Genomic DNA, 14,382 nt, shown 5'->3' on the forward strand with positions numbered 1-14,382 from the left:
CCTCAGAGACAAAACAACAGTCAAATCAGTGGAAACATGCTGATTCTCCGCCACCAAAGAAAGCAAAGACAATTCCTTTGGCAGGAAAGGTCATGGCATCATTGTTCTGGGATGTGAAGGAGATTCTGTTTATAGATTATCTCCCCACTGGGCAAACAATTACTAGAGAATACTACGCTTCCACCAAGAAAATGCGTGCCTGCACATGTGCTGTCGTCATGGCAAAATTACATGAACTAAGATGTGAATTTTTGTCATACCTACCTTATTCACCTAATATGGCTCCATCAGACTTCCATCTCTTCCCAAAACAGAAAATTTTTCTTGGTGGACAAAGATTCAATTCAAATGAAGAACTGATAGCCAGAGTTGACAATTATTTTGCAGGCTGGGGGAAACTCATCTTCGAGATGGGATCAAGGAACTGGTACATCACTGGACCACGTGCATTAATCTACAAGGAGACTACATTGAACAGTAAAAGAAGTTTCAGTGATGTAAATATTTTTTTCTATTTCGTTCTGAGAACTTTTCAAACCACCCTCATAGCAATTTGTCTTTTCCTACATTGTTAATTAAGAACAAGGCTACACCTAGCTTATTTGATAGGAATTGTCAGCTGTTTCTGCAATAATACACATATAAAATACTGCCAGGCAGTCAAAAGTTTTCTAAAGCAGGGGGCTGCCACATAATAGGTTACTGTGATGCACATTAGGCTAATGATGCCAAAGACAGAAAGCTGACATCTGGATATCTGTTTCAATCTCAAGGAGCAGTGATTTTCCGGCAGAGTAAGAACCAGCCAGCAGTAGCCTTATCTACAAATGGTGGGTGGGGGTGGATACAAGACCCTCAATATGTCAAAAGGCAGTATTACCAAATGCCAAGAAGGATCCTGTCAAACTATAAAGTTACAACAAGGCAGCAATGATTTGTCTCAGAATAGTGGCTACATGGGGTAAACCAAACATACAAACACAAGACATGACTCTGAGAAAAAACAACGTCTGCCAAGTCACAGTCGAGCATATACCTTCAGGTCAAACAATGGCAGACATGATGACAAAACTTTTAGTAAAGCCTTACCATCATCTGCTACTACAAGATTTTGTACTGAAAATGTAGGTTTTTTAATTCTTTGTTCGTGATCTTCTCAGGCATGATTCTATTGAGTGTATACAAATTTAGAACATATGTATTTAGTGTTGCTATGGTGTACCTAGGGATGATCTGTTTCTTTACTCAATGTAGTATATTGTGTTACCACATTTACCTTTTTAATGTTTGTGAAACAATGTATTCATTACCATCAGATACTGCCTCCATTAACTGATATAAATATAGAGACTACAAGAGTAATTCAAGTATCTGACAGCCTTCACAGTAAAACCCAGAAATACTAGTATTAGCTTGCTTTTCTCCTGTTAGGTATGTAATAAATCTGGCATCACATTACTAAACTGTTACATGTTAGAGACTGAAAAATGTCAAATTACAGTACCTCTAGAATCCTTGTAATTATCTGTCGGTGGTCTAGGTCTTCATTGGCTGATGCAGTTTCTGGGTAACAGATCATGTGCAACAATCTTTGAGCCTGAAAGACACAAAAACAATTACAAATCTTCCACAAAATTTTTCTTTATGTGATGAAACATTATTAGTGTGCACTTTTTTGTGCTGTGATGATGTACCTAACAATATGATTGAATGCTTGCACATATTAACATATCTTAGCCATGAACTTAACCCTCCAATTTTTAATTACTTTTTAATGCTCATTGCATCTTCACGAGCCACAGAATATATTTCTATCTTGATTACAAAATGTTCACATCCATACTTCCTAAATGTATGTTTCTGCTTCATGCTACTTTTTTTGTAAGTGCATTTAATACTATACAACTGTCTTTGGTGTCTCCTTAATCTATTTTTTGTTTCCTAGTCAATTTTGCATAAAGCATATGTATACATTTATAATCAATACCCAATACACAAGTAAGCATTTGGTATGACCTATGAGGGCTGTTTCAAAAATAAGGTTCCCACATTTTTTTTAGACACAAGGAATTTTTTTAATCGAAAAAACGATTACACCATTGGAAACGTTGATCTTTAAGCTATTTTTCCACATTGTCCCCATTTTTTCTGTCCAGTAATCCACTTTTGCATTCCTACCTCAAATAAGTCCACCGCCAACCCATTGAGAAACTTTGAAACTTCTTCTTGAAACTCCTCGTCTGTCTGGAATCTTAGACCGCCTAGGTGCTCCTTTAATTTTGGAAAGAGATGGAAATTGCTCGGTGCCAAATCAGGGCTATAAGGGAGGCGGTCAATGACACCCGAGCCAAATTTGTCAATTAACTCCTTCATTTATTGTGACACATGTGGACGGGCATTGTCGTGGTGCAGCCTTATACCTTTGCTGAGTTTTCTCCTATGACGATTTGGATTGCCCGTCTGAGCATTCTCAAGGTCTCGCAATAACCTGTCGAGTTTATGGTGGTCCCTCTAGGCATAAAATCAACGAGCAGTACACAATGCCGGTGCAAAAACATCGATGCCGTGTTTTTTCCTGCTGACAGCTGCTGCTTAAACATCTTTGCTGGTGGCAATCTGGTGTGTTTCCCTTCTTTGCTGGTGGCGATCCACTGTGTTTCCATTGGCGCGATTGTTGTTCTGTTTCCGGAGTAACATAATGGCACTACAATTCATCTCCCGTAACAATGGAATCAAGGAAGTCTTCCTTATTCTCGTCGCATTCACTCCAGAACTTCCAAGCACAGTCGACGCGCTGCTGTTTGTGGACTTCTGAAAGTATGTGTGGCATCCAGCGTGCGCATACCTTGTGGTAGCCTAGCTTTTCATTCAATATCCTGTCAACTGAAGCTTCAAAAGCCTCAGGAATTTGAGTAGCCAGTTGCCGGATGGTGTTTGCTGCTCTTCGAGAAGGATTTGCTCAACTTTTGCCACAACTTCGTCGGAGATTGACGGCCATCCTCTTTGTTGTTCGTCGTGGATGTCCGTACAGCTGTTGGCAAACTACCTACACCATTTGCAGACATGTTGAATGCTTGCACATATTTCCCCATACACTTCACTCAATTGCCAATGAATTTCTACAGGTGGTAACTTTCTTGCATGCAAAAATTGGATAACTGCACGAATTTCACACCTGGCAGTGACGGCAATGATGGGCTTCATCGCTTATGGCTCTCAGGCTGGTACTAATCGTTGCAGAGCCATGCTGGTTGTTGGAATCGGTGGTGGGGGATCCGGCAAACATGGTGGTGTTGCCAGATTTTGCACTGCGCCATGCACGGTATAGGTACAGAGTCGGAAACCTTACTTTTGAAACAACCCTCGTATTTACTGTACATTCAGTTCTGCCTGTGGAAGAATGTAGCCTGTTCCTGATTGACAGATTTCACATGGGCTGCTGATGTACTTTTTGCTTTCTCTCCTCATCTCCCACTCTGGCAATGACATCCTACTATGTTAACTCCAGCCAAAATATATTCTTAATGTGCTGACTGTCAACTATAAGTTAACTTGCAATGAGTCTATACATAAAATAAAATACCGAAACACTCATAGCAAATACACACAATCTACAGGTTGTAGGTGTCAGAGACAATATAGTAAATCATACAGGCAAAATGGAGAATATTTTTTTCTCAGGGAGAATAAAGCACCCTTACTTCAGACATATATTTTTTTATACATAATGGAAACATAAAGTCACTGGCACCACTAAAATATAAGGTTTTAATTTATTTTTTTTAAATGAAGATGATGGGCCCCTAACCCTCGCTATACCAATATCTTTTCAGTAATGTGTATTACCAACGTTACTTTATGCCCAACATAAAAAATTTGTTGATTGAAGCCTCAAAATGTCAAAGGGGCTAAGTGCCATTGTGGTCAACAATATATATTACCACATAGCTAGGTGTGACATACCAATGCACACTACATATCAATTAAGTCAAGTGCCGTGAGCCTTGTAGCGCTGTTGCACCAGCAAGGATAAAAGGCTTGTGTGAATAGTTCAAAGGTCTTTGTAGTTTGAAACAGGGCATGTGCCATTGTGCTGGCTGTTATATTTAGTAAGCTATAGAAATAGATCTGTCGGTAGTAAATTTACTTGCGTTGATCGCCAGCTTGTCAGGGACCACATTCAGTCCATTCCAAGAGATATCAGTCATAATACCACATCAAAAACAGAAAGAGTATGCCTTTGATCTGATTAAGACATCAGTTGTTGGTATGGAGCTTTCAAGAAAATAAATCCAAGTTCTCTTTTGTCCTTCAAATGTTACTGCACTATACATATGAAGGATTTTCTGAAATTGTCTTTTAAGAAACCTAGAATGGAGACATGAAAGCTATGTGATTGTTTCCAGTGCCAAATTAGACTTCGAACCACAATGAGTCTGGAAGCTAAAAGAATCCTGGAATTCATCTATGCAAAACTGAATGAGCAAAGAAGTGGTGAGAGAGAATATAGCTGCTTTGCAACAACCAGGTAGTGATGTATACTCTATCAATATTGACTAGGAACAGGTAGTATACATGCCTATTCTAATGCTCTGTGAAATGTTTTCTGGAAGGCAGATTTCTTGCTTCAACTTCTGTCTTAATATAAGTGATATCAGTCACTCATAGATGTGTGTATGGGATGAGCCTGTTGATGGAAGAGGAGGCAATATGAAATAGCCTCTTGCCTTTTAACTGTGGTGAACATGGGAGTTGCCACAAAGAAACAACTGACTATTTGGAGTGACAACTGCAGAGATCAGAACAAGAATATAATGCTAGTATTTATTCTGTGTACATTGTGTCTCTTGGCCTGTTAGAATCTGCTGCACACAAATTCCTTACCATGGGCCACAATTTCCTCTCATGTGATCATGATTTTGGTATTACAAAGAAGCACAACAGTCGCAAAGGTATACATTCCTGGTGACTTACATGATGTCATGACATCTGCAGAACTTTTCAAGCCTTTTTGTCTTTTGACACGAGATAAAACTATCAGTATTTTAAGACACATTCTGTGGTGTTTGTATACTTTCACTGGATAATTATGATATTGCTCAGCTTCAAAGGAATATGGAATTTTTTAAACTAATCTTTTGTACCCTGGATCCTGGATGATGGTTAATAACTGAATCCGGTAGATGACTAATGGGACAAATAAACAGCTGATGTCCAAAACGCATTTTATAAAACATATTGGTTTTGTTGTGATTATACGGATATCTTAATAGTTGCACACTTATCGAACCTCAAATATAATAGGATTTTGGATAATTTTGGCTAGTACAGGTATTTTTCCACCATGGATTGTGGAGTGGTTATGATCAGTTAGAAATAGCACTGGAGAACCAGTCGAAAATGGCATTTCCTTTCCCTTAGAGATGCCACCGATATCTTCATATGCCACTTGATAATTTTCATTATCATATTATTTCTGATAAGTCATTTGTTGTGCCCATTATCAGCTTTTTAACTGCATATGTAATTTTATTTATAAATAACTTTTGAGTGTATGATCAGCTATCAGAAACCTGTGTCGTAGCATATGAACCCTGTGTACAAGTATGGTGCTAAAATTTCTCACATGTAGTAAAAGTTCCCTAAAATGTAGGATTCCAAAAAGTATATGCCTAGTTTAGTTTCTCTCATGACAATTCAAACACATAATACAACAAAACCAGTTATACTGTCTGTGACTCAATGCTTCCTCCATGTGGTGAGAAGCTCTTTATCTATTTAATATTATTGTTCAACAACAACAACAACAGCAATTTGATTAATAAATTACATGCTTAACAATAGTGGAAAAGACAGATTGCTACTTACCATAATAAAGACATGTTAAGTTGCAGAAATTCACAACTGAAAGATACCTACATAAAGTTTTCTGCCACAGCCTTCATCAGCATATCAGAAACACACACCATTCATACACACAAGTAAGAACACCTCATGCACCCATGATGGCCAACTCTAGCATTATGATCTGAGATGCTATGTAAGTGTCTTTTAATTTTGGCTTTCTGCAACTTCTTTACTGTAAGCAGCAATCCGTCTTTTCATACATTGTTGATATTCCTACCTGCACTTTCCATTGTTTAAAAAATGATTCAAATGGTTCTGACCACTACGGGACTTAACTTCTAAGGTCATCAGTCCCCTAGAACTTAGAACTACTTAAAACTAACTAACCTAAGGACATCACACACATCCATGCCTGAGGCAGTATTCGAACCTGTGACTGTAGCGGTCGCACGGTTCCAGACTGTAGCGCCTATAACCGCTCGGCCACCCCGGCCGGCCATTGTTTAAAGTATATCTTACTAACAGAAGGTCTGAACATTGTGCTTAGGCTTTGGAATATGGGCAGGAGATCAACAGAAACACCAAAATACCTACAGATTGTACTGGACCAACATTTGTGATATTTACTAACTATTTGTACAAAGATGTTAGTGAGACAAAATCTTTGTCTCCGCTAGACCTTACAACAGTTAGGCATCTAGGGTCTGAGTGACTTGTCCATCCTTTCCAACTATCCCAAATTTATGCCTTTTTGCAAAAGCTAGTATAGTTATTTCCTCTACTTTCAGTAGTATGTGGAAATTAACCTCTTGAAGTTAGGTACTGGCCAGTCATTTTGACTCCTTCTAATTTTAACAGCAGGATGAACCAGAAAAACGTTACATAGTAAAGATCGGTCAATATATCAACATACTTCATAGGCACACAAAAAATTTTTGATAGATAATGATAGTAAAGCATGAACTGTTCATAGTTACACCACTTAAATTACACATCATTTGCCTTTATAAATACATTAGTACCTGCATAATTCTTATGCGTTTGAAATGTGATGAAGGGACTGAAAATTAAGCCCCAACAATGAGAATCAAATTAATGACATCAAATTTATACTACAATGCAGTAATCTTGCCTATTGTGCTACAGACACTCAACAAAATGCATAACATATCAGCTAAAATCTAAGAAAAGACACATACCATGAAAGAATTACCTGAATGAGACAGAAATCAGTAATGTGATGTACATGTACAGACACACAATTACAATTTCAGAAAAATAGGATAATTTATTCAAAGGAAAGAGCCGCATAAATCAAGTAAGTCAATAATGTGTTGGTATCGTTCTGGTCCTCATGCAAGCAGTCATTTAGCTTGGCACTGATTGACAGACTTATTGGATGTCTTCCTGAGAGATATCATGCCAAATTCTGTCCAACTCATGTGTTAGATTGTTAAAATCTTGAGCTAGTTGGAGGGCCCTGCCTCTAATGCTCCAAACATCCTCAAATGGGGAGAGATCTGGCGACCTTGCAGGCCAAGATAGGGTTTGAAATGCACAAAGACAAGTAATAGAAACTCCTGCCTAATGTTGCCACGACAGTATGCGCAAACGGCGATAGAGGCGCTCCACAACTCGGCTGAGCGCGGGAGCGCCACCTAGCTACCAACGGCGCCAGCCGCATGTCACGGCACAGCAGTCGAATACGAGAGACTGAGTTGATATCATGTAACCAGAGTGTTCCTAAGTGAGAGTGTTTGAATATCCTGGCAATATTGGTGATTAAAGTTTATAACAGTAAGCCCAGGATGACTTGCCATGAAGTGCAACAAAACGGGTCATAGAATACTGCCAATGTTTTGCTGTGCTGTAAGCAGCCGCAGATGACAACCAAAGGGGTCCCGCTATGAAAAGAAGTGTCGTCCCACACCATCACTCCCCAGTGTTGAGCTGTATGGTGAGAGACACTCAGGTTGGTAATCCACAACTGTCTGGGTCATCTTCAGACTTGTTTTTGGCATGCAATCTCATTGATTGGAGAATTGTTTTCAATGATGAGTCTGCTTAAAATTGACCCTTGATTAACACCTTGAGCAAACAGTGTCAAACTGATACTCCAGTACCTCCATGTCAGTGATAAAAAATTTCTTATTCTAGCTTATTTTCAGTACAGAAAAAAGCCATTCCTGGAGTTTCAGTGGGCCATTTACTGCTGACACCATACCACAGACAAACTTACATGGCATAGAGCCAGAGTCAACTGAGACATTTAGTGGTATTCAGTGGTATTAGCAATGTGTCTAGTTCTGGTAGTGGTGGTCAGATCGACACAAATGTAACCATAGATAACTGGTCTAAATGTTACAGGAAACAGTGAATCTCAATACTCATACCTGTCCAACTCCTTGAATCATGATATGGGAGGCTACTGGATATGACAAAATAACAGATTTGGTAATTGCTGAATGGGGCCTGAATGCTCAAAATACATTGAAAGTATAATAAACCCTGTTCTCATATCCTTCATGATCAGGGCACCAAATGGGATATTCCAGTATGACAATGTGAGACAACACTGCAGTTCACACCACAAATGCTGTGAGTATCTGGTCTTCTCAGTCGCCTGATTCGCCATCCACAGACCATGTCTGGGATGCAATGGGAAGACATACACTTTCATACCAGCCTCCAGCCAGTGATCTTCATGAACTGACATAAAGTGTCTTTCATACAGGGCAAAGAATCCATCAATATGACATTTGGAGGCAATTTGCTTCTATGCCCGAATGAATACAAAAGTGTATTTGTGTCTGTGGGAATCACACCTGTCTCATGATGCTGCTGTTACTGTTGGCGATGGATGACAGGAACCAGTTTCAAATGGAATTAAAGTTTAATCAAATTATACATCATGTGATGAACATTTCTACAAAGTTTGATAAATATGACACTAGTGCTCCATGGCTAACACTTTCCATGTCTGTCACTGTGCATGGATCTAATATAGATACCACAAACAACACTAGTGTAAGTAGTGTTATATTTCATACAATAAACAGAAATTTCACGTATGTTGAAACATATCTCAATTACGTTCAAAAAATAATGAAATGTTAAGTGATATACTACATTGCAATCAGCAGGGACACTTCGCTAAAAACATAATGGACTTTACAGTGTGACACATATTGCTTCAAAGACACACTGGAAATTTTTCCATACATTATTACTGAAGTTCATCTAAACCTTATGATACGTTATGACTGAAATTCAATTCAATTAACAGAATGTCAAACTTTTGGCTTACCTGTTTTGGAGTTAACATGCTATCAAGTAACATATCCTGATGACACAATTCTTCAGGATTCTGTAAACAACGTTCAAGAACCCACTGTTGTGAACAAATCTGACGTAATACATGTTGAGCAAAGTGTGATAGACCAGTGTTAGCCGATTCTGGACCTGATGACACACCTTGCAATGTTGTAAGTGATCGACTGCAACAAAAATTATTTTCGTAAGGGCAACTGTTTCTGGACAAAAACTGTGCATGTTGACAGAATTGAATTGGAAATAAAAAACTTGATGTTGTGCTACATTAACACTCCTAAATATAAACAGCTAATATGGAATACAAAGGGAAAACAAATAAAAAAGAATACAATGAACTAAACAGGCTTGTACTTGCAAAAAATGACAAGGTGGTGAGGTAGACAAGGATGAATGAAAGAATACTGACTTACTTAAGGTTTTGGAAATAATAATCTTACTTCTGGCAAACGAGAAACAGGAGAAGAATGTGTAAACATGAAGACGTATTCATTTCAGACACAACACACCACTTCTCTTTTCCATTCAAGTACCTTTACTTTCCTCTTGATTCTGTTTCTTTCCTCTTGGTTTTGTTTAGTAAAGTAATCATAAACATATTATTTATCTACTGCTTTCACCACATTACTATTCTAGCCTCACACACTTTCCTTTAGCACAGCTTTTATCCCCTGAGATGGCAATCCCCTGCCTTCAAAAAGCAATTGATATCATTTTCAAGAATCCAAATCTTGGCTGTAAGACTATGTTATTTGATTATACAGTACAGTCCCAGTAATCAGAACTAATTGGGACTGGACCTTGTTCGGATTACCGATTTGTTTGGATTAGCCGTAATTGCTGTGATGAGTTTCTAGAACGAACTATACCAAGCAGATAAGTAGGTACACCATGGTAACAAATGGGAATAAGTGTGGAAACAATGGTTCACTCCCTGCCCTCGTTGTTGTGCATTGTTGAGACCTTTGTAGTGTCTGATGTCAGTGCACTGACAGTTGGCTTGCAAAGCACTTAGTTATGTTAGTTATCGATTGTTGGCACAAGTAAACATTTGTACTGTATTCGTTCAGGTGTAGTGGTGTACATATCTTCGTCATGAGTTAACGAAAACATACAATGTTGACTCTCAAATAAAAACTGAATGCTTTGAAGCAGATAGACAATGGTGAGAATGTATCTAAACTAACAACGGAACTGGGTGTTGGTAAAGCAATCATTTTTCATTGGAAGAAGAACTGAATGCAGCTTTAACAGTCCTGTGCAACGTCTTCCGGAAACACTCTTGAAATTCAGCAGACTTTGAAACAGTCCCAGTATGATAAAGTGGATGAAGCTCTTTTCCTTTGGTTTATGCAGGAAAAAGAAAAGGGAACTCCTTTGAGTGAAGAACTGGTTCAGGAGAAGGCTGTTTACCTGAATAAGTTAATGAATGGTGATGAGTCTTTTAGTGAGAGTGCGGGTTGGTTGGACAGATTCATAAAAACATCATGGAATCTGCAGCTAATAATTACTGTAGATCAGCTTTCTTCTGACCGTGATGCAGCGAAGGAATACTGATGTGAGTTTGAATAAATGACAACAGAGGGAAAGTATTCTCCCCAACAAATTTATAATGCTGACGAGACTGGCCTTAATTTTAGGGCATTGCAAACAAAAAGCCTGGCATCAAAAGCAGAAGACCAGGATCCTCGTTTTAAAATGTGCAAAAATCATGTTACTTTATTAGTGTGCAGCAATGCTGCTGGTAATCACAAACTGCCTTTAATGCCAATCAGCAAATCTGCTAGGCCCAGAGCTTTTAAAAACTGCAACTTCAAGTCCATGCCCGAATATTATCACAACCAGAAAAAAGGATGGATGGATGGCAAGCTGTTCAAAGAATGGTTTCATAGCCAGTTTGCTCCATCTGTTTGATGGTTTTCTAAGGAAAATCATTTGTCTCCCCGTGCAATCCATTTGATTGATAACACGCCATCTCACCCCAGCACTAAGGAATTATGTGATGGAGAAATTGTGGCGAAGTTTTTGCTGCCGAATGTTACACCACTTCTACAAATGATGGACCAGGCCATACTCAAAACATTAACAGTGATTTATAGAAAACAATTATTAAGAATACAGATCCAAGATGATAGCATTCCTTTAGTGGACAAAATAAAAAAGACCAATGTGAAGGACGTTGTTCATTTGGCGGCTGAAGCATGGCAGAATATTTTAGAAAATATTCTGAGAAAATCGTGGAGAAAAGTGTGGACATCTCTTGAATTTCAGGACAACCTAGTTGAAAATTAAGAGGAAAATCTACTACAAATGATACAGACAATCCCTGGCTGTGAAGAAGCTAGTGAAGGAGATGCAGATGAGTGGATGGCAGCAGATGGGGCATGTCCAGAGAACCTTACTGACGCTGATTTAGTTGCTGCTGTGACTCAAGACTAGGAAGAAATAGACTGGTGTGTCAGAAGTGACAATGAGCCTGAAAGTGACAAAGGAGAGCTATTGTCACACAGTGACGCAGCAGAAGCCCTTGACCTCGCGCTATGTTATTTGGAGCAACAGCCCACTGCTACACCTGCTTTGATGTTTATGAGACAATGGCAAAACTATGCATTATATAACAGACTGTCTTAATTATGCCAAAAAACAATGACTGAGTTTTTGTCATCTAAAAAGTAGGGATACACTGTCCATTGTATTTTAGTAAGTTTGACAGCTTTTCTTTCATTGTTATGCAATATTTAAACCTAATGTTTTCTTGGCAATTTTTCTAATACATGTTTACTGTACTGTGTAAATTAAAATAATGTGTATGTACAGCAGTTTACTGCACAGTTTTCCATACTTAGAACAACATATTTCATGTTCGGATTAACTGAACATTCGGATTACTGGGGTTCGTATTAGCAGGACTCTGGTGTAGCTGAGATGCACTACGCTGATTCTTTTTAGTCTTGCATTTCGTAACACCTATCCTCTGATTTATCAGCTTCAACAAATTTTCATTTATTTATTAGTTCCAGAAGAAGTAATGTCAGCTTTCAGAAGATAGATTTCTTGATTTTTCTATTTTTCTGCCTCAAACTTTTGCATGTCACTTCAACAGCAGTTCTTATTTAACATAATTTATCATCATTTGAGTTTGATTTTCTGAATTTGTGAGCAGTGTTTTTGAGGTTATTGAGTTAGACAGGTGAATAATAGCATAGGCTTTATAACATAATAGTGTAACACTTACGCCAAATCCATCAATGGATCATCTCCACCTCCTAAGATGTCACTAGTGCCCAAAATATGGCTGATGCTTAACTCAGCTGCACTGCTACCTTGCCCTGGAGTCTTATTTCCTACAGACCCATGGCTCTGTTGTGCCTGATCTGACTTCTTGCTCAGCATTTTGGAGTCACGAGCAGTGGCATCAGCCACCACAAGTATTGCCTAAAGTGAAAGATGAAGCCAAACAACTATGAAACATTCAGAAGAGAGATTCAAAATAAAATAACAACATATTTGATCCCTTGTTTTAAATAAAAATACAGTGATCAAAATAGTGTATTAGAAAGTAAATAATATCTGAATAACTCTGCCACTCAAATAAAGTCTCTGTACATGGTATACGAATAATAGTTTACCTCTACATTAAGATCTCTTCTTCACCTATGAGGGCAACATGAAAGATTCCTGCCCTGCCACATAAGTGAATTTTTTTTACTGCTGTGTTGATATGTGAGCAATAATGTGGTCATATTTTAACTTTATAAGTGGAATAGTTTTGTTTGTATGGCTTTAAAGGCCATGTGTTGTGCATGTTTCATTCAAACAGTTAAAATGGAAAACCATTCAGTATTAAATTATTTGTTCCAAAATGTTTACAACCAAAGGAAATTCATCCAAAGTTGATGTGCAGGTGTATGATGAATATGCTCCATAATATTCAATAGTTAAGAAATCTGTTGTTTAATTCAAATATTCAACACTTTGTACTTCTTCAGGCTTTCTGGTGAGGCATTGTCATGCTGATTAATCGGGTCTCTGCCAGTCACCCATGTCCCTCCCGCACGATACCTCAACTGCATGACTCGCAATCCTCCTCAGGTGATGTCCGATTCCGATTCCAGTGTGGAACGATTCCGGTATATACGCCTATGCTATGCGAGGTGTTCCCTCTGCAGTTCACACCGTGTCCGACGCTCTGCCCGCGGTACGCACCGACCAATAGCAACGGCTGTAGCGCCCTCCCCCAGTCATGGCCGTTCCAAATACTGTGCGCGCAGCCTTTGGCTACTATCCATTGTTTACATAGCTGAATTATGTTCTGAATGGCGTCCAAGCCATGCCAGACATTTCATCCTCTCCTCCGATTGTCATCATTTGAGTCCCCCCCCCCCCCCTCCCCCCGGGAGCGGCCGCAGCGCCACCCTCAGGCCGATTGTGTTCAAATTGACCATAATGTCAGCATCCGGGGCATTGTAGGAAGTCCTCTGAGTTGCCAATGTGATGGGAACACTTCCCCACATATGGCGAGGGCATCTTCTTAAGGTGTTGTGCAGTGAGCAGCAATGGGCAACCCATGCTCACCAGTGGTGGCCAGTCTGTTTATGGAAAGATTTGATTGGCTCCAGATCAACCGAAATGCTTTTTTAGATACATGCATGACACCTTTGTCATATGGCTCCACAGGAGGGAAAAGCTCAATGTTTTCTTGGACCACCTAAACTCACACCACCCTAACATTAAATTCACCATGGAACTGGGGAAGGATGGACTACTCCCTTTCCTAGATGTACTAGTTAAGAGGAAGGGAGAAGGTACCTTCAGTCACAGTGTGTACTGAAAAACCCACTCACACTGACTTGTACCTGCAAGCCAGCAGTTGCCACCACTCGGCACAGAAAAACGGTGTACCCAGAACACTGGTTCATCGGGCACGAACTCTGTCAGAACTGGATAATTTGGCGACTGAGACAGAACATCTACAATCTGTGTTCTACAAAAATGGATACTCTTCTCAAGATGTTCAAAAGGCACTGCCCCGGCTTCTCCACCAGAGGTCGCTAAAGAGATACAAGAAGAAATGCAAAAGGTTGCACATTTGCCATATGATGGGCCAATGTCTGCAAAAATCAGCAGAATTCTCCTCAAACATAACATTAAAAGCTTGTCTGATCCACCCGCCAAGATTAAGGCTCTGCGAGGGAGAGTGAAGGA

General features: G+C 39.2%; 1 protein-coding gene across 4 annotated transcripts in view; it reads right to left on the reverse strand.

Annotated features, from left to right (window-relative positions):
* LOC126336849 (mediator of RNA polymerase II transcription subunit 12) overlaps positions 1 to 14,382 on the reverse strand; it is a 356,148-nt gene that overhangs the window by 148,117 nt on the left and 193,649 nt on the right. For all 4 annotated transcript variants that reach the window (XM_050000939.1, XM_050000937.1, XM_050000940.1 and 1 more), the window contains 3 exons: positions 12,413 to 12,612; positions 9,155 to 9,344; positions 1,505 to 1,597 (listed from right to left, as the gene is read on the reverse strand). In XM_050000939.1, coding sequence (XP_049856896.1) covers positions 1,505 to 1,597; positions 9,155 to 9,344; positions 12,413 to 12,612 — 483 coding nt within the window. The remainder of the gene's footprint in view (positions 1 to 1,504; positions 1,598 to 9,154; positions 9,345 to 12,412; positions 12,613 to 14,382) is intronic.

Source organism: Schistocerca gregaria, chromosome 2 (genome assembly GCF_023897955.1).
Source record: "Schistocerca gregaria isolate iqSchGreg1 chromosome 2, iqSchGreg1.2, whole genome shotgun sequence".
Lineage (NCBI taxonomy): Eukaryota > Metazoa > Arthropoda > Insecta > Orthoptera > Acrididae > Schistocerca > Schistocerca gregaria.